Source organism: Trichogramma pretiosum, unplaced genomic scaffold (genome assembly GCF_000599845.2).
Source record: "Trichogramma pretiosum strain Unisexual culture from Peru unplaced genomic scaffold, Tpre_2.0 scaffold5, whole genome shotgun sequence".
Classification (NCBI taxonomy): domain Eukaryota; kingdom Metazoa; phylum Arthropoda; class Insecta; order Hymenoptera; family Trichogrammatidae; genus Trichogramma; species Trichogramma pretiosum.
This window is the reverse complement of record NW_019641672.1, coordinates 1,438,374-1,464,968: the sequence shown is the minus strand read 5'-3', so window position 1 is coordinate 1,464,968 and position 26,595 is coordinate 1,438,374. Positions and strand designations below refer to the sequence as shown.

Below are 26,595 nucleotides of genomic sequence, written 5' to 3'. Positions count from 1 at the left end.
ATTAACAAAATCAATCAAGTTTATTTTTAACAGCCACATATATTTTGAGCAAACGAAAAATCGATAAATTTATATAGGAAATAGGTACACAAAGCTAATTTTAAAATCCATTAATATTTTCCAAGCTTCTGGTAATTAGACAGCCTGGCAAACCCTAGCTCGGCAGTGCAAAGAGCTTACAAGACTATAATAAACCACAATGACTGATGATCGTAAACTTATATATAATATATTAATCCATTATGTTTATGGATAATTTTTGAGGAAAAAATGCACGGAAGTATTGGTAGATGTGGTGGTTACAAATGCAGTGCTGACGCGTCATCGACAAAATAGCGTGCGTGTTTGTTTCTTAAACTGAAAATTTTCATGGTATTATAATGGGCTTTAACAGAGCGTAGATCAAAATAGATTGATGCGCGCAAGATTATTGCAGCTATTTATTTTTGCTGCTCGATCGAAATTGATACGAAGTAATGGAGTAATTTTTACACAATATGCGCGATTATCTGCTTTAACAATTCGTAAATATCGTGCAATACAAAAATATACAATGTGCGGAAAGGTCAAGTAATTAAATCGCAGTGCGGGTAAAAGCTCATCCGATCAGAAATTGAAAATGCACAATATGCTAATTAATAAAATTACAGAGCGTAAAATACACGAGGCATCTATTAAATAGCTGCGATGGCCCGAAATGAGCTGGAACGACGCAAAAGAGAGTACAGTATTAATATTTATAATGCCCAAATCGTTACTCTCTTTCTGCTTGTATGTGTGTTAGTATGTATAAGGGTGTACCTCAGCGCGCGAATACGTAATTAACGATGCGATCGTGTGGGGCAAGCGCCATAGCCCGTAAGTTGTGTTAGTAGTTTGTTATAACCAAAACGTAGATTAAACGCACTAAGCGATAAATGGTACACGCACAAGCGCACAGGTATAAAATGGCCTGCTCATAATGGTACACGCGGCAATACCGTACAAAAATATTTTCGATGAAAGTAGTAACAGAATATTAAATTATAAAAGCAGCAAAAATTTTACTTTGAGATTTCTTTTTGCTCGTGCGTTAAAAGCTATAAGCTACACCAAGACCAAAATGGGTGTTAACCGATGCGTAATGTACGCTAAAGTAATGATTTCTTACGAAAATGACGCAATAGAATAGAAAAGAGAGAAAGATGGAGAAAAAATCTCATTTAAAGTACCTCGTGGATGGAAGGATATTTTTCAGGACGAGTTTTATTGCTCCGTGGGACTATTATGCGGTACCTATACGTATATAGATATGCATCTAGAAAGATGAACGACGCCAGAAATTTAACGAGATCAATGGGCAGAAAGAAAGAGAAAGAGGTAGAGGAAAAGTTTCTGGTTGGGAAGCAGTTTCTGTACTGCTCCACAGATCAGTATCTCTGGTGCTGCAGCACTGTAGTAAATATACCAGTGGCAGTTTTGATATGTTATTCAAAATGCGTACGCGTGACGAGCTGATTTTTTGTAATCTTCGATTTTAATTTTTACTTGTTCAAAGCATTGTAAATTATCATAGAAAAGTTGTAAATGTGGAACGGAACGTCTATCCACAATAACCTTAATGTCTTTGTACGCGAGTTGACCGTTTTGTGTTCCAGTGGACAAAATATATCAATGAATATTATTCATAATTAATTGTTTGTTTTATTTATGCATTTGTTGCATACGTAACTAATTCCAAGGTAAGAACTGGGGAAAAATTTTAAATTAAGATAAATGCTGGGATAGGCTGGAGACGATTAAATTGTCGAATCGCCATAGAAGCGTAGTAGGATAGGAAGTTAATTCAGAGTATACACGTTACTCTAGGCAGGCTGTTTGGCAAATAAACAAGATTTGCCGAGAAGCGAGGCGGCAGAGAGAGCCTTGATGTCTGTATTGTCAAGTCGGGGGGATGAGGCGAGATGCGGGGAGCTGATTTGAGCGCGACACATGGGCGAATATGTGTCGGCACACTATAGGATATAGGGTACATGCACGTAATATATATATGCGATATATAGCGAGAGAGAGAGGCGCTCACGGGCTTGTCCAAACTCCAATTATTATCGCGTGCACGCGAAGAGCGATGGATAGCCGCGCTCACTATATATAATGTATAAACGAGGAGAATAGCGCATAATTATGCAGGCGAGCGTGTAGTTTACATCGGCCCGTTCATGATGAGCTTGTACGCGGCGCGCGAACGTGGCTGAGCTCGATTACTGCCGCCGTTCTCTCTCTCTCTCGTCGATGGCATACACACCGATACACCGACACACACACAGCCACTTAGTCACGCTGCAGTCGCTGCCGCTTTCAAACACTTTTAACGAGCTTCTCTTCGTTCTATGTATTTTCGTAACACCTATACGTATAATGCACAAATAGAGGATAATTTACTCGTCGAGCTTGTAAACCGTATCGGCGATGAAAAACTCAATGATAGCATCTATTGTGTGTCGTGTGAGTGCGTGAAAAAGTAACCCAAGCTCGTGGGTGAAATTCTCGATGACGAATTTGGATTGTGGCTCGATCGCGATTATTACATATAGCGTCTACGTAATGGCGTGTCATTAAATTAGTACTGCATACACTTGTTCCAGGTCCATATTGAATCCATGTTGTGTATGTCATTTATATATTACGTATAAACGCGTACGCGTGGCCTGTTTTACAAATACAATTAGCCTTTCATTGTTGACCGCCAGCTCGCGATCAAGTGGCGTATATGTGTGCACATCTATATATGTTATACGCGTGCTGCAGCAGATACAATAATGTGCTCGGCTAGCTGCGCAAAAGTCAATTGCTTATATGATAACTCGATGGAGTTTATTTGGCTGGAGCGAGTATATCGGTTCGCGCTAATAATCCAACTATGCTCGGTGCTCTCACGTAAAGTCGAGTCGTAATAATCACGGAGAAACTGATACACGCGGTACGTTACAGGTTTATAATAGGTAAATTTCACGCAAAGCTAAGTTCAGCAAGTCCCGCGAGTTGTTAGCAGGAGCGCAGCAGCGATGCTCGGCTGATCTGCACGCCGAGCTCAGCTACGCGTGTCTATATGTGTGTACGTGTGCGCGCGCGCAAATACACGTATAGGCATGTACACAGGGCTGTAACACGCTATCATATGCTTTGCCAAGAGTTTTGGTACTTGCACACTTGCCAGAGGCTATGCTACTGCGCTGTATGCACGGGTGCAGCGGCAGCAGCATCAGGGGGAGCAAGCAAGAAGAGCCGGAGGAGAAAGTCACGAGGCAGTGAAACACAGCACACGGGGATAATCAGTGTCGATCGCAAGCGACGCCATATTCAATTAAACGAGAGCGCGCCCAGCACTCCTGCGAGACTATATATATACCTTTATGTAATAAGCACTAGGGGATATGATATTACTATAAGCCCAAAGCCACGCTCTTACCTCCCGAACGATATGCATGTGAGCATGTGTGCATGTGTGTGCATGTGTGTGTGTTTATTCGCCAGGGAGTTCTTTGACCTTGCTTCTGTACCTGCACCTATGCGCACATATTGACTTTTAATTGCATTGAATAAGTGATGTTTCACGTATAAGCTATTAGCGAGAAAAATAGCTATTTTGAAGAGATCAAAAGTTGCTCGTTTGATAGATTACCGACATTCTTCATTATTTCTGACACAGGAACTTGTTTGAAATTATTAATTAATCAAAATATTAATCCTAGCCGTACAATATGTCGAATTGCGAGTACGACGATCGTCAAAAGTACGTCTTTTAATAAAAATATGATCATACCTCGGTAAATGTACTCTTAAGAAAGATAAATAATATATAGTCGGCGCTCTTACTCATGGAGAAAACATTATCGAATTGAAAGATGTACGAGCTTAATAAAACGTGGTTGAAGCAGGAGCAAAGGAGACGAGCGAGCAAATCTCGGTCTGATGAAATATTAGCTTGGTTTTGCCGTGCTTTATCAAACTTGGATATAAACACCGTGACGCAACAGCCATATAATTGTTCCCTCAAGTCTCGAGTAAGAGAAAAGTAAGATACAAGCACAAAGTTGGCAATAAAGAGCGAGCTTTTGCTCTTCTTGTTTTCGCTCGGATCTTTAATCTGTATAAGCGCACGCATACGAGCTCGCGCGGCACGACAGTTAAAATAGAGAGAGAGAGAAAAAATACGAGGTGTGATTGCATTTAAAAGTAACAAGTTAAGTGCATTACTCGTACGTCCGTGTGAGTGTTTGTACGAGCACATACGCGCAAGCGCACGCATATAAACTGGGTGTTTAGCGGAAGCGAGATGGATAACCGCACAATTAGAGCTTAGCTGGGTGCTCCTGCACTTCGTTTGATTGATCGAAAGCAATTTGTTGACCAAGCTGAAGGTGCCACTAACCTACTCTCTGTACATGTAAACGCCTATGTTGGTATTGAGCCGATCTCGCAGCAATCATTCGGTATGATTTCGACTGCGTTTCGTGCAAGAGCCAAAGGCAGTTGGAGAAATTCGTTACCGCATTCAAAGCATCGAAAGCAAAAACAAGGGTTAACAGATTACCAATCTAAAGTCAAATTAATTCGACATGCTTTGAAAAATTTGAGAATCCAAGTAGATTTTTATATCTTATATTCTTATAACTTGAATCAAAGATGTTGAAAATATGGAAGCAGATTAATGTTATAGATCTACCAATCCACATAGCCCAAAAAAAATGTTGAAAAAATATTTTCAAACAAATAATAAACACTCTCAAAGTTCGAAAAACGAGACCAAACTTCCCTGATATTTTCAAATCTGAAACTTTTTCGATCAAAAGCAGAAGCACGCAGCCTCATAAAGACAATCTTTGTATTTATTCGGTCTACACGTTGTTGCTTCGCCTGGTCAAGTATACTGTAAACTTTGAATATGCATCCGGCATCGAGGTCACGTGAGCTGCCGTCAAAACTTATCAGAGGTTTAATAATTGCCTCGTATAAGCAGTGGGTGGTGCATAAAGGGCAGCGGCCGAAAATGTAAACGGCAAAGTATAGCGGCGTTTGCGGCTTGTGTTGACTCTGGCTCTGCCGTAGGTACACATGCATACGCATAACACAGCGCGTACACACGAGCGCGAAGTGGTTTGCTCGCGCACGCACGTTTCTACATATAGCCTGCGAGGGGTTTTCTTTGCGCCACTTAAATGTACAAACAGAATAATCCCGCATTTATAATATTTGATGTGCGAATCGTCTCAAATTAACGAATTAAACGTGATATCTCGTTTTGATCGATCGAATATAGACCCAATATTAAGCTAAATTTCCATTTGGCCAGTGCATGTAATTTCATTTGAGATGGAGCTTACGTGTATACGGCCTTAGAGACAAGCTTTGCGCTTGCAGCTGTTACTAGATCAGATGAAAATTGAGTTTATCAATAAATCACTTTTTAATCTTTTCAAGTTCAACGTAAATGAACAAAATTATATTTTAGATTTACACCGGACAAACATACTCTCGAGTGTAAAGAGTAATGTAACCCAGTACAATGAGCAGATGGCCTATTAAGATATTCATGAAATTTAAACTGCGTAAACTCAAAGCGTCGACAAGCAGTCGTATTCACGATAAGACCAGTGAGTCCGTATGAGAGACGTACTGTGTCTGGCTCGTGCGAAAGGCGAGTTCATTAACGCGTTTCGGAGTTCGACCCGTGTCGCAATTCAATTTGCTCGTAGCGTGCGGCGCACTGTATATGTAGCAAGTGTAAAATCGCGACACGTGCGTGTGTATGAAAGTCCATAGAAGGCAGAGAGAAACTGCGGAGATAAACGACCGATATGCGGCCGAACGCCCGCTCGATTCTTATTGCCGTTCCGTCCGTTATACGCTCTTGTTTATTGAATCTATTTGCAGGCAAAAGTTCGGGCATAGTTCGTCGACGAGGTATATACATGGGAGCGAGGGACCAGCTATGCACAGCTCTTCATTGCAAAAACTTGCTCTATACATACGAGCCAAGAGACAGTCAGGAGCGATATTGACGATGAATAGAGATCAGATTCTATCGATACTTGGTGACCAAAATCTAATGCGTTACAAAATATTTTAAAAATAGATAAGAGTCACATTAACAACCTAACATTAACAATACACGAGATTCTTACAACCACGGGAATTAAAATTTAAAAAAAAACAGAAGCCAAAACTAATAGAACACATATCATGCATAAATTTTCTAGTAAAAATAAAGTATCATTTTTTGTTCATTTTATCTCGGCACGTCGGATTTGCGCCTGCGTGTGCCATGGGCAGTATAGCGCGTTGATAGATGTATAGGACAGAAAATCCTCTCGACGCTGCACACACGAGCCATCAGCCACACAGACACATACACGCACACACATGCACGCGTAACTGTGCATACAGTGTCTCTTTGAAAGTCGAACAATAGCTGCTAGTGCCGCGTAGTCGGTTCAGTCGAACGATCTTTGCCGATAATAATCAACGTTCCCGTGGTTACAGACCGCACACTCAGGTCTGACCGAAGCGTATCTCTACTACTGTTTTATGCGCTATAATGCAGCTTCGTGCTTTTTGAGAGAAGACAAGGCTGCTGGGGCAGTGAGCCTCGATGGAGTCAAAATATATACGTATATCGCTACGTAGACCTGTATCGGACGCGTATCGAGATTGAATTTTTCATGCAACAGTAAATATTATTTCATTGGCGTTGTAAAAAAATACGGGGTTGTAAAGAACGAACAGAAGTTTCAAATTATCTTTATATTTGTCACGACCATTAATAATTCAGAAATAAATATATACTGATATACAAAGTTCATAATTCAATACGCACGAATCGTTATTTATTTCGAGTCGAATTTATCGCGTATACAACCATTGGTACTTTACACACAATGTATCGATCAACCGGTTACGAGTCGAAAAAACACTTCGTCTAACAATTTTGACCTCTCGCTCGAGTACATAATTATTATATTTTGATACTCGCAGTACATACGAGCAACGTATTACTTTTATCATTACACAAAGGCTTTCATTCCCATACATACATACACAGGAGTATTTGTCATTGTTGGAAAGAAACTTTTCCACGTGCTCACACTCACATACACACACATTTAGTTAGCGATGAAATGATACGTGTGTGTACGTAGTTTGTCGGCACAGAGTAGATAAGGTTATTTCCTCCCTCGCAATCAGTTTGTCCGAGAGAGAGAGAGAGAGAGAGAGAGAGAGAAAGAACACAGTTTGTGCACCCCCGCCTAGCACGTATACATATTCCGCATTCCCTCGAGTCCGTTTGTCCGCACATGTACACATGTGTGCTCAACTCTGTGTATATGCGTTCACGTGTGCGTGTGCGTATATGCATATTAATTCCGCTTATTTTCTTCACTTCGGTATAGGTGTATGCTTGCAGTGAGCAGCGGTAGTGACTAGTTCACTCACTCTGCGCGTATAATTTTGAATATATAATTTCTCGACCTGGCCAGATGACTTTTCCGAAATAATCTCTCTCTCTCCCACTTACTTGTTTTTTAGCTTCATGCGCCGAAAACACACATGATGGTACGTATTTTGCTCGTTTATTGTATTGCTTGTGTATGTATATCTAGTTGCATGCAGATCGTTGGATTTATATAACGCTCTTATATATTTTCTTTCGAGTACGCTCGTGCGAGCAATCGATTCGTCATCCGAGTAAAAATCCTTTTTCTTCCCTCTTCTTCTTGATATCATTGTAGCCGGAGCTTTCTTCGGCGCGCGCACACACACATACATGCAGCACATATATAACCCGCACACGGGATAAAATGAACGAATCGTCTAGAAGCTTTCAATATAATACACGCTTACGCTGGCATATAACATATAGGTGGCCGATTCTCTGTGAAATCGAATGGCCAAAAAATTTTTTTTTCTGCAAATATGAAAAACTTGTTGTATTTGATGTCAGAAATGTCCCCAAATTTTATTAGAATTTTTGGGGCCTTCTATGACACTTTTTCAGGGGCCCGAAGTTGGCCATTTTAGGGTTTTTTTGAAATTCATGAAAAATCACAAATATTAAAATAATTCCTGGATTAAAGTAGAATGATTCAAAAGTAAAAGTGCCCAGCAACTTTTTTGTTGGAAATTGTCCAAATTTTCAGAAAAAAAATATGCCAAAGTGATTGGAACAATCTAGGTAAATCTAAAGCAAAAAAACTGCAAAAAAAACATAAAACAAGAAATCTACTCGAGTTCGAACCGGACTTTCATTTCCTAAACTATGTAAAAAGCTTCCCAAAGATGTCAACTAATGCCTGATAAAGTTTTGTAATGGGCCTTAAAGTTTAACTCAATGTAGACAACAATGTGTGGCGAAAAACGTGCAAAAAAGGACTGAAAATGGCTGTTTTTGGTGATTTTAGGCATTTTAGGCCCATTTTTGACCTTTTTTGCACGTTTTTCACCACACATTGTTGTCTACATTGAGTTAAACTTTGAGGCCCATTACAAAACTTTATCAGGCATTAGTTGACATCTTTGGGAAGCTTTTTACATAGTTTAGGAAATGAAAGTCCGGTTCGAACTCGAGTAGATTTCTTGTTTTATGTTTTTTTTGCAGTTTTTTTGCTTTAGATTTACCTAGATTGTTCCAATCACTTTGGCATATTTTTTTTCTGAAAATTTGGACAATTTCCAACAAAAAAGTTGCTGGGCACTTTTACTTTTGAATCATTCTACTTTAATCCAGGAATTATTTTAATATTTGTGATTTTTCATGAATTTCAAAAAAACCCTAAAATGGCCAACTTCGGGCCCCTGAAAAAGTGTCATAGAAGGCCCCAAAAATTCTAATAAAATTTGGGGACATTTCTGACATCAAATACAACAAGTTTTTCATATTTGCAGAAAAAAAAATTTTTTGGCCATTCGATTTCACAGAGAATCGGCCAGGTATATATGTATACTCGCGTGTGGTCTATGTACAAGGAGGGAAGGACTATAGACATACCATCAGGCAGCGGCGGCCCTCACGCATCCTCCTATCTCTTCTCTATTTTCTATCCCTCGCGCATACAGCTGAATGAAATTCTTGGAGAGAAGATCGAAAAAAGAGGCGCAATGTAACAGCTCTCTGCAGCGCCTGAATGTACGCCAAGCGAGGAAATGGCCGAACAAGAGAAAGAATGAGATGGAAAAAGGGAGAGAGAATACTTGCCCATGTGAGAGATGCATGTACGCAGCTATAGGTATATAAATATCAAGGGGGGCGAAAGTGCAGAAGATTTGCACATGCTTCGACTGGTGCGAGTACGTACGTGTGTGTGCATGTGTATACGTACATGTGCGAAAAGAACGTCGGAGAATAAAGGGGGGACTTCGACCGTTTTCTACTGCTCCATTTCGTCGAGTAGTTTTGCGCTAGCGCGCGCATTCTTATAGAGCGCGCACATACATACATATACTCCACGCTTGTGACTGTATGTCTTTTTTAACTTTCCAGCTACCGAGTCTTTTCTCAGTCAAGAGAGAAAGAGAGAGAGAAAGGAGGGTACGTCTCGCTTTCGTGAGTATACCGAGTGCAAATTCGTCCCGTTTCTTTTTTTTTCTCTCTTCCCCTCCTTATTTTGCCCCGTTGCTGCTACCTCATTCACTTTTTGCGTCACACGTATGGCTTTATATCGTATTGAAACTTGTCTCGTTCTCTCGACCTATAAAAAGGCTTCGTTCGTCTATTTATTGAGAGAAAAATAATCTGCAAATTGTACACGCCTCGGATGTCATACCGCATACATACCCACTATATCTTTGCCGAGCTTTTCGAGTAATGAGATGGAAAGAGTACGCGTATAGGTATAATATTCAATCGTGTGCCCTGCCAAGCCACTCGTCTCGCGTTAATTCAAAGGTAAATATTTCGAACCCATCGAAACTTTGGTATAGCTCATGCCGCATGTGTTGCGTGCTCGACAATAAAAAAAAAAAGACTAAATAAGAGCAGAGCGTCACACACACCTATCAAGACGCCGACCACTTGTTGATGATGGGAAATGCCGTGTCTCTCTTTACGTGTGTTTGCGTACGCACGTGTCGCATAGGTATACCCGCGCGTCTACATAACGTAATGTTCTCGAGCGAGCACTGTCAGCTCGAGAGCTAATGACATTATAGCCAACTCATTTAACATGGCTCGCGCGTATATCTGATTAGCACGTGTGTCCCGTGCATAGGCTTCTGCCGTTTCATACGCTTGTGTACATATAACACCCGCATGCCGAAAGTAAGCGAATATGACGCGAAAGAGGAGCTTCAAACTTTGTTTTCGTAGCGCTGCAAAGTCAACTGGCTCGTAATGAGGATTAATGAATAGTCCGTCATAGCTACCTGTCGCTCTGTATACTATATATACCTGTATACAAAGCTAGACTGCTCGGTCAGGTGGCATTATGGTCTTTTATATTCACGCGCGAGTCTATGCAGGTGAGCGTGGAGTTGCCGGCCAAGAGGACTTGGCATATTTATGTTGACTGCCTCGTCGTTTGTACGCGTGTGCTAGTATTTGTGTGTTTATACGTATGCGCGTCTCGTCAAACGCTTATATGCTGCTGGGATTTGTTGCTGTTGACAGGATTTAATTAAAGAGCCGCGCCAGGCCAGTTTCCAATGCATGCACGCGTGTCTATGTATACATTCTCGAAATTACACGTATTCTATACGTAGAGAGTCGCATTTAAATGCTTTAGTATTGTAGAGCTCTTTCCGTAACGCTCAACTCGGCTTAATGAGTATATCGAGGAGCTTTCAATACAACCACCATAAAAGCCCGTTACTTGTATTAGGGGAAAAAAAAAAAATAAGAGACACGCTTTGATGCTTTCTAAAAACAATGAGTACGATCGAGGATGGGTTCTCATTCTCCCCGACACCGACAAATGATGAAAATTACGCATTACTCTAAATTACTCAAGTTTGAAGAATCAAATTAAAAGACTATATGTGACTCGAATCGGTTCATACGCACACGCCTAACAATCCGAACCGATAATGGATGATTTATCAGTCGTATAAAAGATGCGCATCGTCAAGCACGCGCGGCATGCATATAATACGCACATCTATAACTCGAGCGAAATGTATTTTTATATGGTAAAAGTATGCAGTGTGTGCAGTGCATCTCCGCACATCCTAGCGCAGCATAAACATTTTTTTTTCCTTCTGTCTGGTTCTGAATATTTTCAATACAGTCGTTTCGTAACACACAACGACGACGACTGCGCCCTATATAATACCAACGGATTGACAAGCAATCTCAAATCACACCTCGACGCGTATAACGCAGGAATGAGTGCATCGTACTCACTGACTGACGGAATAGGAAATTCTCTTCGTTTCATGTGCATACGTTTGCGCCTGTGCGTGCGTCGCGGTACAGCTGTATCTACTATGTATCCCTCTCTCGTTCTCTCTCTCTCTCCCTCTTTCTGCACACTCGACGTTACGCGCTCAACTCGCTGAATATAGACGCGTATCGCACAATCGAAACCTATACACTCGTGGTCTGGCTGATGTATGTACAGAAGAGAATACAAGCTAACCAAGCGGATTAGATAAGCTCCGAGTCGAGCAAATACTAAGATCGAGAAATCATATCATGAAAATGATGTGTAAATGAGAAACATTTACTAGAACATGTTATTGATCAGATTGACACAAGTAGTAGAGATGTGGATGATGTGCTAAGTACACAGAAGGAGTCGAAACTGCACGACAAAAACGGATGAATGTAACCCAGGAGGAAATAAAAAAAATTCTCTTTGCCAACCACAGAGTGTGCGAAACGTTGGTATTTTTACAACGAGTATGTCAAACACACAAAACCCGTATTACATGCACACATATACACACACGCTGATCCAGCAGGGGGTTTGACCGTGGAAGAGAGAGAGAATAGGTCAACTGTCTCGTTACGGGTTACGGAAAGGGCAGCTTTCGGTATAGCCTCGAACAAAGAGAAGATTGCGTTATATTCGCTTGTTTGGCTTTCTTTCTGCACGACGACGAAGCCTTGGACAAAATGAGACACGTATACACACATACGTACGAATGTTTTACTTTATATCACACACACGCACACAGACAACTTTTTATACGAATCGCAAAGCGATTGCTGTACTCCGAATTCTTCTTTGGACATGCATGTAGAAAAACATCAATCAATCTGAATGTATGAACTATTTTATACGATGGAGTATAGTTGAGACTCGGCCGTGCAGTCGATTTTCTATTTTTCCATTTACGCCCGTTCCGTGTGAAGATGTTATATAAAAAAGTGAGGCTGTATAAAAAAGCAAAAGCTTAACCGTTACTTGGATGTAGAGGTTACATCCGACAAGAATAACTCGAATGCAAGTGTGTCAATTTGAATTTTTTCAAATTTTCTGCGCCAACCAATACAACATTGTACAATAGACCCTCGAAGTGAATGACGATAATCTAGACGGTGCATACATTCAGCTAAGCGCATAAAGGAAATAACGTTTACACGCGAACATTGCCGGGTAATAATGTTGCGACGGTTCCCGAGTTATATACGAAATGAAATTCAATGATTTTCCACTCGTGGCTCTACGTTTGAATGGCTTTTTTGGCGCTAGTGCCCAACAAGCAAAACGAAAGATGCCAAGATTCGAGGATACGAAACAAGACTTCCTCTCCATTTTGAGATAATTAGGACTAATTTCTCGCCTATATACATATATTGAATTTAAGGAACAGAGCCTGAGTCAGAAAGAGAAGGAAGTATTTAACTCATTCCGTGAGGTGGAGCTTAATTGAGATTCGGAGAGCGGAGAAATTTGTAGAGCTCCACGCAAAAGCACGTTCTTAATACAATGAATTAAGCCGAGGCATCTTGCAAAACTTTTGACAGTATTCTCGTTCGTTGATTTCCAAGTGCAATGTGTGCTATTATGTACGAAACGGGCAAATATGACTCGAGAGCTGATCGGGTATCTCGTCGGCAGAGAGCTGCCTAACGATTTCCTCGTGCGCGTGCGCTTCGTTGAGCGATCGATTTCCCCTCCCNCCCCCCCCCCCCCCCCCCCCCTGCACCGACAAATAAATCAATTAGTCTTATTCTGCTTTATGCGCACATTTTGCCAGCGAATGTATAACAGTCGGTATATACGCTTGTTCCAGGTCAGTGGTTGTTGCGCCGCGCGTTACGGAAAGATCAAAAGAGCTGCGCGAGCCCGCAAAGCGTCCAGAACAGGAAATGGCCCCGACCGGTGGTGGTGAGCGTCAAAGTTCTCAAGTGGCTTTGGCCAAAAGTATAAGTCATTAGGCGCGCTGATCTCCGACGTGGTTTATATACCAATAACTTGGACAGCCGGTAAAACAAATAAGAATCAGAAGACGCCCGGGAGATCAATGGAAAAATAACCTTTCTAAACATATAACTTGTTAAATGTTTCGCGAGAGCAAATCCCACCCACGAGCAGTAATATCGCCGAGGTTCCGAGAGGCAACGAGGCTTTACAAGGCATAAAAGTATAGGGCTGCACGAAGCTCTCTCGTGCAGCGTCGGCTGGAATTTCCTCTCTGAAGCTTCAATTCAGCCAAAGCTTTGGCCTGAATGAGAGCAAGGAAGAGAGAGAGAGAGAGAGAGTGAGAGAGAAATTATTGGTCTGTAACTCGCTAGGGCACTTAACCCACTTGATATCTATATCTTGGAGGGGATGAGAGCGAGCGAGAAACTCCGAGCTTATGACGTTTCCACCTCTTCTGTCGCTCTTATCCTCCTTGGAAGACAAACGCGTTGGCCATGAAAAATTTTACCGCTCGTCGGGTCGTCGTCGTCGCTGATGGCTCCTACGTAGTGGTCGTATATAGGCCAGTCGGTACTTCGCCTTGCCTCGTGCATTTACTTTGCAAGTGTAATTCGCGGATTCTCCCTCGCACTCTCTTTCTCTCTCTCCCGGGGGGGTCGGCCGTATTGTACGCCGCAGCGAAATTCAACGCGCGGAATTAATACGCCGAGGGGGTGCGCGAGCCGCGCGCAACCGCGTGAATATCGAAGGGATCATAAAGTAAATTAGCATTTTTTGTTATGAAAAAAGGCCGGCCGTATATTTGCGCGCTAGTGCAGTTATATCGATATACGCGGGCGCGCATCTACATATCTGTATATAGGCATCGGCCCTACCTATGTATGGAGATGAGCGATCGAGCTTTCAATATCATATTTTCTTTGCAGCCAAGATCCTTTCATAAAATTTCCTCTCTTTCTTTCTCCTGTTTTTTTGTACTCATCCTCTCTCTCTCTCTCTCTCTCTCGACTTTTTCTGTGGGAAAATTTTAATATTTTCAATATTTCATTCGCACCCAGGCAAAAGCCAATATTCTCTAGCCTCGCGCGCGCGCTTGCAGTTTGTACTTAGCTCGATTTCTATGTACGCTCGCTCGATATTTTACATTCCATTTTTTCTCCTATATAATTCATTATTGTATCGAAAGTAATTTTGTCTCCCCTCCTTTTTCTTTTAATCATTCGATATTCAACGCGATTGTAATAAAATCGGGAGGGGCAATTAAAAGGAGCGAAATCTGAGCTTTGTCTCGTCGAGACAGCAAGAGGCATGCATTATAACAGCAGTTATAATCGCGTCAGGCCGATACTTCAATCATAATAAATCGTGGCTTTTCATAGCGAGCAAACAAAAGAGAGCGGTATATTATACGAGGCGTGCGCGCGCGCCCAGCAAGTGGACACTGCGCAGAGGCAGTAAACTGAAAAGGAGAAAATACTTTTACCCATCCCCCCGCGCCGACCCGTACGGCATTCTTGGCTCTCGAACGAATAACAGCGAAATTTTCAATTGCTCCCTGCCCCGGCCACGTTTGTGTGATATATATAAGAGTACAAACCGCCGCGCACAAGCTCTCACGGATAAGCTCCCAGCGATAGAGAGAGGGAGAGAGGGAGGGAAAACGAAGCTTTCAAGTATAATTATTCATTTGCTATCTAGCCAGCACGTGTGCATAAATGCTGGTCATTAGCAGTGAAGCCTCTGCAGCCACAAAGAGAGCTGGCCAACGGATCTTTTCGTATAAGCTACTGTGAATTCGATTCGTACATCGAAATAAAGAGAAGATTATTCGAGCTCGATTAATTTACATTCTTTTTTTTTGTTTCATTAATTATATCGAGTGTGAATGTAGGTAAAATTAAATTTCAATATCTAAGCTGATCCTTTTATGACAAAGTGATTGACTTTTCTATTTCACTTCATATATTTCCAGCATCTCTGCTTCAAAGAATGTTATTGAGAGAAGTCATTTTTTATTGCTTGAAACTCTGCTCGACCTTTTGTAAGACATTTTTCAAAGCTACTTCAACTTCACGATAGGAGAATCAACAAGCTCATACTCTTCGTCGTGGATTATGTATAGAGAAGTTCACATTCACATACGTTTTAATATTATTCTAGTTTTTTGCTTGTTTACGTCAATAAATTATTTAATACTGCTGTTAAACTAACCAAAATTAAGCTTTATAGTTTTTAGTACGGAAAAAACGCATAAAACGATGTATCGATTGACGTTATAATTAAAGTAAATATCAAAAATGTACTCACCACAAGTGTACACGACTTTGAGATAGGTGCGACTTTCCGGTCGGCAGGGATCGCCGAAAGTCGAGCTGTTGGCGGCTATCGAGCAATGCCTCCTTCCATGGCACAGGTCGATCACCTTTTCCGTTGCGTGGTTCGCCATGCAGGCTGAAAATAGCACAATTCAATCATATACGCGCTCGCTCGTTTGTTGCGTTGAATTTTATGGTCTCGCGAGCTGACTCTATAATTTGATTAATCGTCGAAAGAGAACGAAATTCGCGACATTCGAATCGATCTTTTTATCGACTAGCTTTGACGGATTAGAATATTTCACCAATTTCCGATATAACTAACCGATTATTATTTTTAAGTGGTCCAAAATAAAGCGAGTGGTCTCTCGATGGCGCGTCAGTCACACGAACGAATGAAAATGAAAAGATCGATCGGAAAAAAACACGGGACTGCTTGTAGCACTAAAATGAAGGACCAACCCAGGGGTATATCGCTAGCAATCGAGGTCGAACTTGAAAAAAAAAGCTTGGGTCATTGCGAAACGTCATCTAAGTAATCGCTGAAGACATGTTTTTTTCCCCGTACATCGCATCCCGAGTCCAACGCGGACCGAGCGGCAGGGCGAAAAAAGGTAATTACTTTCCACGCTATACGTCGACGATTCCGAAGCTGCTCCAGCGTGTTTCAATTTAATGACAAAAAAAAATTAATGTGCACGCGCTCGCGTGGTTATTGTATATACGAAAAGCGCGCAAGAGTCGTAAAAACACTTGGAAAATTATACGCGTAAAAAGGGAGACGGACTACAGAGCAATACACACACAAGTTGTGTCAAGCTTAAGTTTTGAAGACGGTGAAACGTATAAGAGGTTTAAAATCCTCGAGCTCGCGCGATCCAGTCAAGATGACGCGGCGAACGAATAAAAGTTACTGGAGCGGTAAGGAAAAGTCAACGCTGTCCGCAGAAAAAGACCAAAGGCCTGTACGCGTATAGCACGAGCACGAGAGCATACGAGCTCACCACTCGCTCAAAAGGTTCAAACTTTTTAATGAAAAATTCCCTTTAATCTCCATAACATCTGTTACGTAAGGTTAGCCTTGGCCAACGTCAGTCTCGTTATAGATAATCCGCGTATTCTTCGCGCACGTTCAAGTGTTATTTTTTCTAATATTCATCATGCGCGCGCGCGTGCGCGCGAGCGGCGAGAAGTTATAAATCGGCGCGCGCTCCGCTTCCTTTGACCTCTTGCCGGCAAGCAAAACAAGTAGCAAGATAAATGAGGTTGTTTTATTAAAAACTCAAGAGTAAGAAAGAGAGAAAAAAAGAAAAGAGAGAGAGAGGGAAAGAGCAGTTCGTCTAATATTTCCGGCTAACTTTTCATCGCTCCCATCCCCCTTTTTCTCTCATCTCCCGCTCTCACTTGAGCGAATCACTTTTCACCACCTCGAGTTAATTAGATTTGAGTGGCGAGCTCTTGCGCTTGCGTTATTTATACTTTATGCAGCGCGACAGACTTGATAAAAATATTAAGCTTTTAAATCAAGCGAGAGTCGAATAAAAATTCATCGAGTCAAATTGCCCGATACCTATATATTACGGTGCGACGGGCTTGTTTGCCTCCCGGTCACGAGCAGACATCTGTAGCCTGGTGAAATACGAAAAGTAGATGGCGAACTGCACGATGGAGGGCGGCTAACTAATAGGGGCCGCTTTGGCCGCGCCACAGGCTGTTCGTATACTGGTGGTGCTTATATTACGTGTGTGTGTGTACACTTACTTTCGTCCTTGACTCCGTTTGGCTGCGGACACTGTAGAGACTCGTATTCCGTTCTTCCGAACGAGGCACTGTAGATTGCCACCCGGTAGTTTGGGTAGCAGGACAGATTGATGGCCTCATTTTCGCATGCCACTTTGCTGCGAAATTCGTCTGAAAGCAAATTTAAATGTTTGTATACAGGCTGCTACATGCACACGTATAAACTCACACTCACTCTCACACACACACACACACACATACAAAGAGAAACATTTGACTTTATAGTTGAAAAACTTTTAAGCGCTAACGCAGATGTATACGCTTCGTGAATTCAACACTTGAAGCGTCGTCGCTTTTTTTCCTCCTCTCGCTCCTACTCGGAATAAATTTGCGAATCTCTCGAAAAGATAGGATGGGGTCAAGCATATGCCGCGCGATGCACACTGCACATAATACAAAAAAGGCAAAAAAATCGGCACGACGATTTCGAAAAGTTATGTATGCGTACATCTCGCCGCGCGTTTGTAAAAAAAGCCCTTTACATCTCTTTTTGGAGCGAAGGAAAAATGCAAAGCAGCCCCGCTGAAGCTAAGACCGTGTCGATTCAGTGGTTTAACTTTTTCGAGTAAATCAGCTTGCGCGCGTATCTATATTATATACCTGCGCTTGTAGCCGCCCGCGTATACACTCTCGGGGGCCGCAAGAATATGAAGAAGCTTAACATTACGGAAACTACGAGGAATAATTCACCGTATAGCTGCAGGTAGGTAGCTAGCTAGCTAGCTCGTGCTTGCGGCATATCAAGTAGGGTGAGAGAGCGAACTAACTCGAGATTATTAATGACTTGGAACTTTTCATCGGGCGCGTACATCATAGGCAGCGTGGGAAGAACAGCTTGAGGCGAAGCAATCGTCGATTCGCTTGGTTCTGCGTAAATCGTATCGAGGCCCTAAGAGCAGTAACAATTTACTCCGATCTTAGTGCGAGCGTCACTAATTATCACCTTGATTATGAAAAAAAGTTTTAATAAGCTTCACAGATTGGGTAGGAATCAAACCACCAATCAGGTATGCACGAGGATTAAACAATGTTATTTTTAATTTTATTTTTAACGATAAAACGCATCGATTCACGAATTCATCGACGGGCTGGGAAACTTTGTTAGGATTTATTCATCGGTGGCTTTTATATTGATTTACACCCTCAAAAGCTTCAGGTGTAGAGCAATAAAATTCGCGGAACATGGACAAATATGCGAACGTAAACAGTGAAGAAAATGAAAGCCGGCGAGTGAAGTTTTACACGCGTACGCTTGTTGAATAATCTCGAGCCTGATGCCGCTGGATCTCATCAGATAATCTGCATAATTAAGCGCTCGGTTTGGCTCGTTGCATAAAGACGTAGCCACGGGGTAGCCGGCGCTGCTGCCGCCGCTGCTGCTGTTGGGAAGAGCAACAGAAGAGACCAGTTATACTCGAGAGCGCTACGAGATACTCTTCGGGCTTTAAAGCCATGAATTAATCGTATTAAGCGCGCGAGCGAACGAACGAGCGCGGGGGAGGGCGGCTGCTGGTATAGCGTAGCGCGCGCGTATAGACATTCGCGATTATATTCCCAGGTGTAATGGTCGGTCCGAACGATTACACGTGCGGCCTCGTTCCATGTCTGTGTCTGTGTGTGTGTGTGTGCATGGCCGTGCATAGCAGCAGTCCAGCTGGCAAGCATACAGATCGGTGTAGCTGTGCGCAGCCCGAGTAGTATAACACAGCGCAGCCGAACGACTCGGAAAATTCATTTGCCGACACACAACACGTGTTACTTATTGCTACTTAGCATACACACACACACACACATGCATCCGACCGAAATACGCCCGTCGAGTTGTGTGTATTAATTGTCAAGGCCTGCCTCCACTACCTATCTGTGTAGGGCTTGTTAAGAAAGTTTATACGCACATATAAATGAATGTTTGATGCAAGTTGAGCGTATGATAAGGATTTCTCTCTCCCTCCTCTTGCTCGCACTTACCGTGCCAGCTCGAGCTGTACTGCTTTGCTCCGTGTTTGTGCATACGCCTGTGTCTGCGTCTGTGTGTTAGTGCGCAGTGTGTACATGTAATATATAACCTCCTCGAGTTGAGCGAGAGTTTGCGCCAGCACAAACGATGAGCATCTAACATGTACATTATATGATCTATCGCTAGCGTAATTAGTGTCGCAAGCTGTCTCATTACTCAACTGCTTATGCACACTCACACGCACACACACACACAGAGCTGCGGCCCACGGATAGACGAGCGTATACGTATAAGAGATTGCGCGTCGAGCCGAATTACGTCGATGCATCTTTATAATACGTATGGATTTTATGCGCGTGTTAGTGCGCTGAAATTTGTACGACACATCGGAACTTAATTAAAAGAGTAATGATTCATACTGACGCGTCAATTGTCGAGCTTTCGCGCGTGTATAACAACGGACATATACACATCTGTACGCGCGCATTCGCGTGGCAGATCGAGAAACGTTGAATAATGATTTTTGCCACGTGAGACGCACATTTTTATATTCAATACGGCGTCGAGTTTTTCGCGATTGTTGATTGCGCGTCGAGCGTCGTCGCTTCATCATGAATTGTCGATACGATCGGCGCGGCCGGTACATGGCACGTTTATCGCACGGCAGGGAATTGAAAGTTCAACTTTTTTACTATTCGGCAATTACTTTGCGCGCACAAAATGACATATAGAAAAATGCGCCGCGTGTCACAATTTTTTTTTTTTTACCCCACTTGCAACCTAGCTCGTGCAAGTCTATCGCAGAGACAGAAAAAGAGAGAAACAGAGGAATATGACATTTCAATTAATAAAGTTATTGTGCTATTGAGTGTACTCGGGCAACTTGTATAATTCGGACGTTTGCGTTTGATCGAAATGGTGAAAAAGTTGTTCACAACTTTGCACACGTAAGACCAAACAGACACATTGTGAACTGCATGTTTTTTTTTTTACACGCAGTCGTTAAGAAGGCTATTGTTTATTCAGAATCTATATAACAAAAACGTACAATTAACTGAAAAATATTTAAGAGAGACTAAATAAAAAAAATACATTGATATTCGAATAAGTTAATTTCAATTTAATAATTTGAAATCAAGTATAAGAATAAATTGAATTTAAATCAATTAACTATTGAATTAAGTAATATTTAAGGGCAATAAATAATATCTGTTATTTCAGAAGATACTTTTTAAATTTTCATTTTTAGCCTGACTTTGATATCTCTATGAACAGAAAATTAATAGAAAACAAAAAAAACGAACCTTTCACTTTTCGTTGTCAAATTTAAAGTTAACTATTATTTTTAATATCAAACTTGACTTAACAGGTTCTAATTTTAATCTGAATTATTCTACATTTTATTTCAGATATATAATGGATCAAAACTACTTATGAAAATTTTAATAATTATTCCCAAACTTATTTTTTAAATACATAAAAATATATTGTATGAATAGTGCTGTAGCAAAAAAAAGTTTTAACCAACATACTCATACATCATAATTTTAGGTAAATTTGTCAATTTGCAAGTCTACATGCTGAAGTTCTTTTATGCGAAATAGCGTCATGGTATGCGCGCTTTTGCATGCAGTTCGGCATCAGTAATGAGAATAGATCCTTATTGTAGGTGTCATAAAAATTCTCGACTCGAACGGAAAGAAAAATCTTAAGGTATATGTAACCACTCTGATAACAATGCATTGCGTAAAAACTAGTTCAAAAACGTGACGCACTCTAGCGAATGTATACCTCATTTTCATTTAAATTAAGAGAGAAAAATTCAATTTTTACAATTCATGAAGTTTTATTTTGCGTACATCCACATAAATCAAGGTTCCAATAACAATTGTTACGTACTTTTATCAGCTTGTAAGGCTTATCGAACAAGTTGCTAATGGGAAAGTTGGATTTTCCAAATGGGCTTTGCATATCAGCTTCAGCCGCTTGTTTCAGTTTTAATTTTAAGTAGTAAAACCTACGAATGAATCGACGCGATCGCAACGTTCGATTTTATAAAACAACACTGGAAGTAAAAAGGTTTGTATACTTACATGGACGACACTTGTAAAGAACTTCTACGTATTTGGGCATTTCTGGACACGGATCTCCAACCTTTTGATTCGTATTAAATGTGCACTGCCGCTTTTTTTGACACACTTCGACGACCGTCTGTAACAGAGAATGCTGCGCAATTCATGCTATTAGTTTTATGATATCAATTGATTGAACAATTTTCTATAAAAGTTATACATTATAATCAGTTGGAGTGTGTTACACCTAAGGCGCCCAATTAAATGATTTGACTGAAAATGACGAAAATAAGGCAGTCATTATAACGCAATAAAAGTCACTTTAGCAAATTACTCATAGTTTCGCAAATTCGGACTGCCAGTTGAAAACTAAATATGGCACATTGAATACCATAGCTGGTCATTTTACGGCATTGACGAATCCAATCAATAGCGAAAAATGTTTGGCTTGTTCAATACTGACTGCAATTGATAAAAAAACGGGTCTCTTAATTTTTCATGCTAATGACGAAGGCACGTGTAACAAGTTCATTTTTGCACGGAAAACTCGACTTCTCTTCGCGCGAAAAGCATAATCCGCAGCCAGCCTTTGTTTGAGTGCTCGCAGTAAGATTGCAACACGCGGAAATAGCATCAGTAATAGCAGCGCCTGCTAGTCACGTATAAATATATAAAGGTATGCGTACTGCTACTCGCGTTGAACTGTGTATATAAAACTCGTCGGAGAAGTGGAACGCGTAGACACGTAATAGGATATTTCTTATTTTTAGGACAGTAAAAGAGGAGAAAGAGAGAGAGAGAGCTCAGGTCCCTAATATTATGTGTGATGTGAAGTGCGCTAAAGCCTTCTTCTTCTTTCCGCCCTTTTGGCTCGTAAAAAAGGTCACGTGCGCAGCGACGTAAGGCTCGCTCTGCGAGTCAAGAAAAAGAGAGAAAACGTAATCGCGGCTCCTCATCTATACCGGCTTCAGTTCGCGCAGCTGAATGAGAGTTCTTTCCTGCAGTGATATCTTCGAATTAATTTCAATTCTTCTCGTATATACTCGCCCCCACGCTCAACTTGTCGAGAGATCGGATGAGATTCGGTGTGGTTGCTCGCTTCTTTCCTTTTTCCCTTTTTTCTCCGTGTGTGTCTCTCTCTCTTCCTCTCCGAACTCCTACCCTCCCATTGAAGTCGAGAGATTGCCATCGCTGACTACTTTTCCTTCGACCTCATAAGTGTGTGTATGACTCTGATTTATAATTTGACCGTGCGCCGGGTTCGATTGTATCTGCGTCGCAGCCCGGAAAAACTTACGACGCCGAGATAATGAAACGTGGCCAACATCCTAAATCGAAAATTACGGCGCCACGTATAGTCCTTGTAAGCAAGCTCCGAACTCTTTGGGCGAAAAAATTAAGCTCGGAACTGGGGTGGATGCTGCAGCTGCTGCTGCTGCACAGGGCGCGCACCAGCCTTAGAAGAGTCTGCGCAGCACAGGCATTGCTGGGCCGTTACGCGGTTAAAGCCCATATCCATGAACGACGTTGTGCACAAGCTATACGGCGTTTACGGATGAAGTGCCAACTATCCCTGTTCTTTTATTCACGATGACGCATGGCACAGGAGCAGCAAAAGCAGCGCACTAAATTCGAATTATGGCCTCGTTTGTCCTCGCAGCATATAGAGCCCCCTTCTCGTATCCAAGGAACGCCGAGAGCAAAGGAACGCGAGCGAAATTTCTTTCGCGCCAACAATCATCGCAATTATTGCCATTGGTCAGTGCGCCGTGCGCATACATACAGAACGCGCTGTTTCCTCCGTAGTTTTAATCGTTGAAACGCATTCCACGCGCCCTTTCCGTTGCCCAGAGCCAAACATCCAAGCGTAATAGCGCGGCACTATTGATATATGCCTCATCGGATTATCCCCCGATATGAAGCAAAGTTCGTAATAAACTGTGTATAAGCTCTAAACATATGGCGATATTGCCGTAGAATTATTATTCGCGAATTAATTAAACTCTGATAATATCCACGCGACTGTTGAATGCGCAATATAGCAGCTGGTAATAGGCCTACGTATTCGCGAAGAAGATTATGCAGCGCGTGTTCGGCAGCCATATCACGAAGCGTTAATCTTACAGTTTCATTTGGGTTCAGAATGAATCGAGCAAAAGGCACCTTTCAAGTCGACGCGTGCAGGTGGGTATTACGCGAAGATTAGTTGAAGATTATGAAAGAAAGGCGAAAAGTAAGCAAAAGGAACTCGAACCTATTGGATTTAGTCTTTTGATAACAAAGTAATAACAAGCAAGCCGTGGACAGGTATGAGTATTGAATACATTGCTTTTCAACGATTTCTGTTCTACCGTTTGCTTGAATATATAGCGCCACATTTTGAAAATAATTTTACGATATTAGCGTAATACTTTTGGTTGTAACCAAAATCTTTTTTCCTATTAATTCGATTTTAAATAAATGCATGATTTTCCTATTAATTTTTAATAAACGCAATGTGCGGTATATTAATTTATTACATCAATCAATAGCACCAAAACGAATATCGATTTCTTGTCATATATTTGTTGATGTATGAGTTGACTTATCAAAATCATGTATATTAATGTGTATTGGGTACTAATAAGGGTACAGGCAATTAATACATACCACAATTATAAAATAGAATGCAGAGTATAGAGTTTAACAAAGCAAGGTAATAGTAATTTCTAATATTGAAGCAAGTAATATTCAAGTAGTATAGTAGCAAGTAACATTAGAAAACTATTATATTCTCAATACGATTTTGCATAAATATTACTCGTTCAAACCCGATTGATTTTTCAATTGTTAAAAATGCCGAAAAAGTTTCAACCATCTAAAATGATTGCATTCTTATACATACAGCCTTTGAATTACAGAAACAGCAATGATCAAACATAAAAGACTACATTTTAAGAGAACTAGCAGGAAGAAAAGGGTGAACCGGACCGTCGAAAAACGATAGCATCAACTGGCGGAATGCGAAACCACATTACCAGAAACTGCGGGTGCTTTGCTCGCTACCTGCTACCTATATGAGATTTCTTTGATAAAAAGTTCAAAAATGCTTTAGTCGTCGCAGAAAGAAGAACTATTCCAACTCCCTTTCCTTTTTCTTATTTTATTATTTCTTACAAAATGCCGCATGCTATCGATCCGTGAAATTAACGGACAATTTTTAGATTATAGCCCTTTTGTGCCTCATGATGCGATGCGACGTAATGTCATTTGAGGAATTTGCAAGCTGAATACAAATGCGATCGGTTAGAGAAAGAAAAGCAATTGGATTTTAAACGTATATTATTAAAGAAGAATAAAGAAAAAATCGATCTATTTTGCTGCTAAGCTAAATAGCTAAATAAATAGCTAAGCTAAGAAGCTGCTTGCCCTCAAAATTCATCAGTCCTTTAAGCTTTTAGCCTCTGACATTGTTATTTTCTAAAACAATCTTTCAGTAAGTATATTTGGACCCTGTTTGAGTATTTTTATTCGTAAATAAAGGCATCCCGTCAATGCTCATATTCTCACCGATATGATACAACTAGAGGAAATTTTAGTGTGAAAAGACAAGCTTACCTGTAATCCAGCTGGCCAAAGACAAGTCGTGTTTAGTAGATTATCGCTGATCATGGGGTCGGTGGTGCTGCACTTGCCAGTTCCGCTGTCGAGGCTCGCTCGACCGTAACGAGCCACCGTCACCAGTATGGCCGTACCGATTGGGCACTTGAGCGTCATCAATTCCTCGTTACACGAGGCGCGCTGAAACGTCTTTAACGTACCCGATAGCAGAGCTGCGTACGTGAGTGAGTTTATTTTTTTCAATCCAACAAGCGACAATAGTCACGAATGAATCAAGGATAATGCAGAAAAGTCAGTTTATAACGAATGGTCAAGTTTTAATTTTTATTTTTTCCAGAGAGCAACGTGAATGTCGAGCGTAGAAAATGTATTGATTTGACGCGTAGCAAGAGGATGAAGTATAGGAAAAAATACAACGCCAATTACAATACAAGCGTTGCGTTGGATACGTTGCACGGATTGAAAATTATTTAAAAATCCAACGGATTGATTGTGAAAAATATGTCGTAAATGTAAGCCATTGTTGCGGATATTTTAAATAATATTGAAATACGAAATAATGAGACGAAAAAAATCATGAAAAGAGATCGAAGTTTGTTTTTGATTGAAGAGTTTATCGATGCCATCGAAAAGTTCCAGTGAAATTTATTGTGGTCAGATCAAAAATTGTTCAACACATCCGTTCACCAGTCGTTGCAATTGTCAGCAAGCATATCATGAAACAGAAAAATATGAATTCATTAGTATATATTTTTTTAACATATAAATTAAACGTAAGTTCATATTTTTAATACTTTTATTTTAACGGTACTTTTTTCTGTGAATAAAACAAACTAAAACATAGAGTTTTTCTTAAAATAAACACAAAAAAATCAAAAAAGATATTTGTATTGTAAATTAATTGTTTCAAGCGGTTGATACATAAACAATCGGATACAACTTGTCAAAAAAAAGAAAAATGATCGCGAAGGGCCCACGAACACGAAAAATTAATAACAATTGCGATAACGCACTCGTGCGCCACAGTGCCCTGCGTTATTTATTCAGTAAAATGTTCACATCTCTGGCTTCCATCCTTGTTTTTGAAAAATCACACATCAAGGGATTTCCTCTCCTCCGAAACTTTTCAGATACGTACACAAGACCTCCGCAACAAACTAATGTTGAGTTCATAATTTACGATGTTGGTATGGTAATTTTTAATCGTATATACATGTGCATACACACATATATACACAAAAATAAGCGTCGTACAGCACACGTGGCTGGTCGCTCTCCTGGCACAGGAGCGTGTACGCGTTATTTACGATAAACCGCAATGCAAATGAATAAAAAAGGTCTGAAAGATCGGAGAGAAACTAATGGCTTTAGATGCATGTGTGTGCGTGTGTACACCGAACAAACTTTTATCAAAGTTTGCCCGAATTCCACACGAGAAAATGCACGAATTTAGTTGTGTATTCCGTTTCATCGTCAATAAAAACTAATTTACTCGTATGTCATATAAA

At 41.0% G+C, this 26,595-nt stretch overlaps 1 protein-coding gene across 2 annotated transcripts in view; it reads right to left on the bottom strand.

The window, feature by feature from the left end:
* LOC106650258 (protein eva-1 homolog C) overlaps positions 1-26,595 on the bottom strand; it is a 122,016-nt gene that overhangs the window by 16,426 nt on the left and 78,995 nt on the right. For both annotated transcript variants that reach the window (XM_023460507.1, XM_014368184.2), the window contains exons 2-5: positions 25,085-25,299; positions 21,509-21,641; positions 17,420-17,569; positions 15,651-15,794 (exon numbers count right to left, since the gene is read on the bottom strand). In XM_023460507.1, coding sequence (XP_023316275.1) covers positions 15,651-15,794; positions 17,420-17,569; positions 21,509-21,641; positions 25,085-25,299 — 642 coding nt within the window. The remainder of the gene's footprint in view (positions 1-15,650; positions 15,795-17,419; positions 17,570-21,508; positions 21,642-25,084; positions 25,300-26,595) is intronic.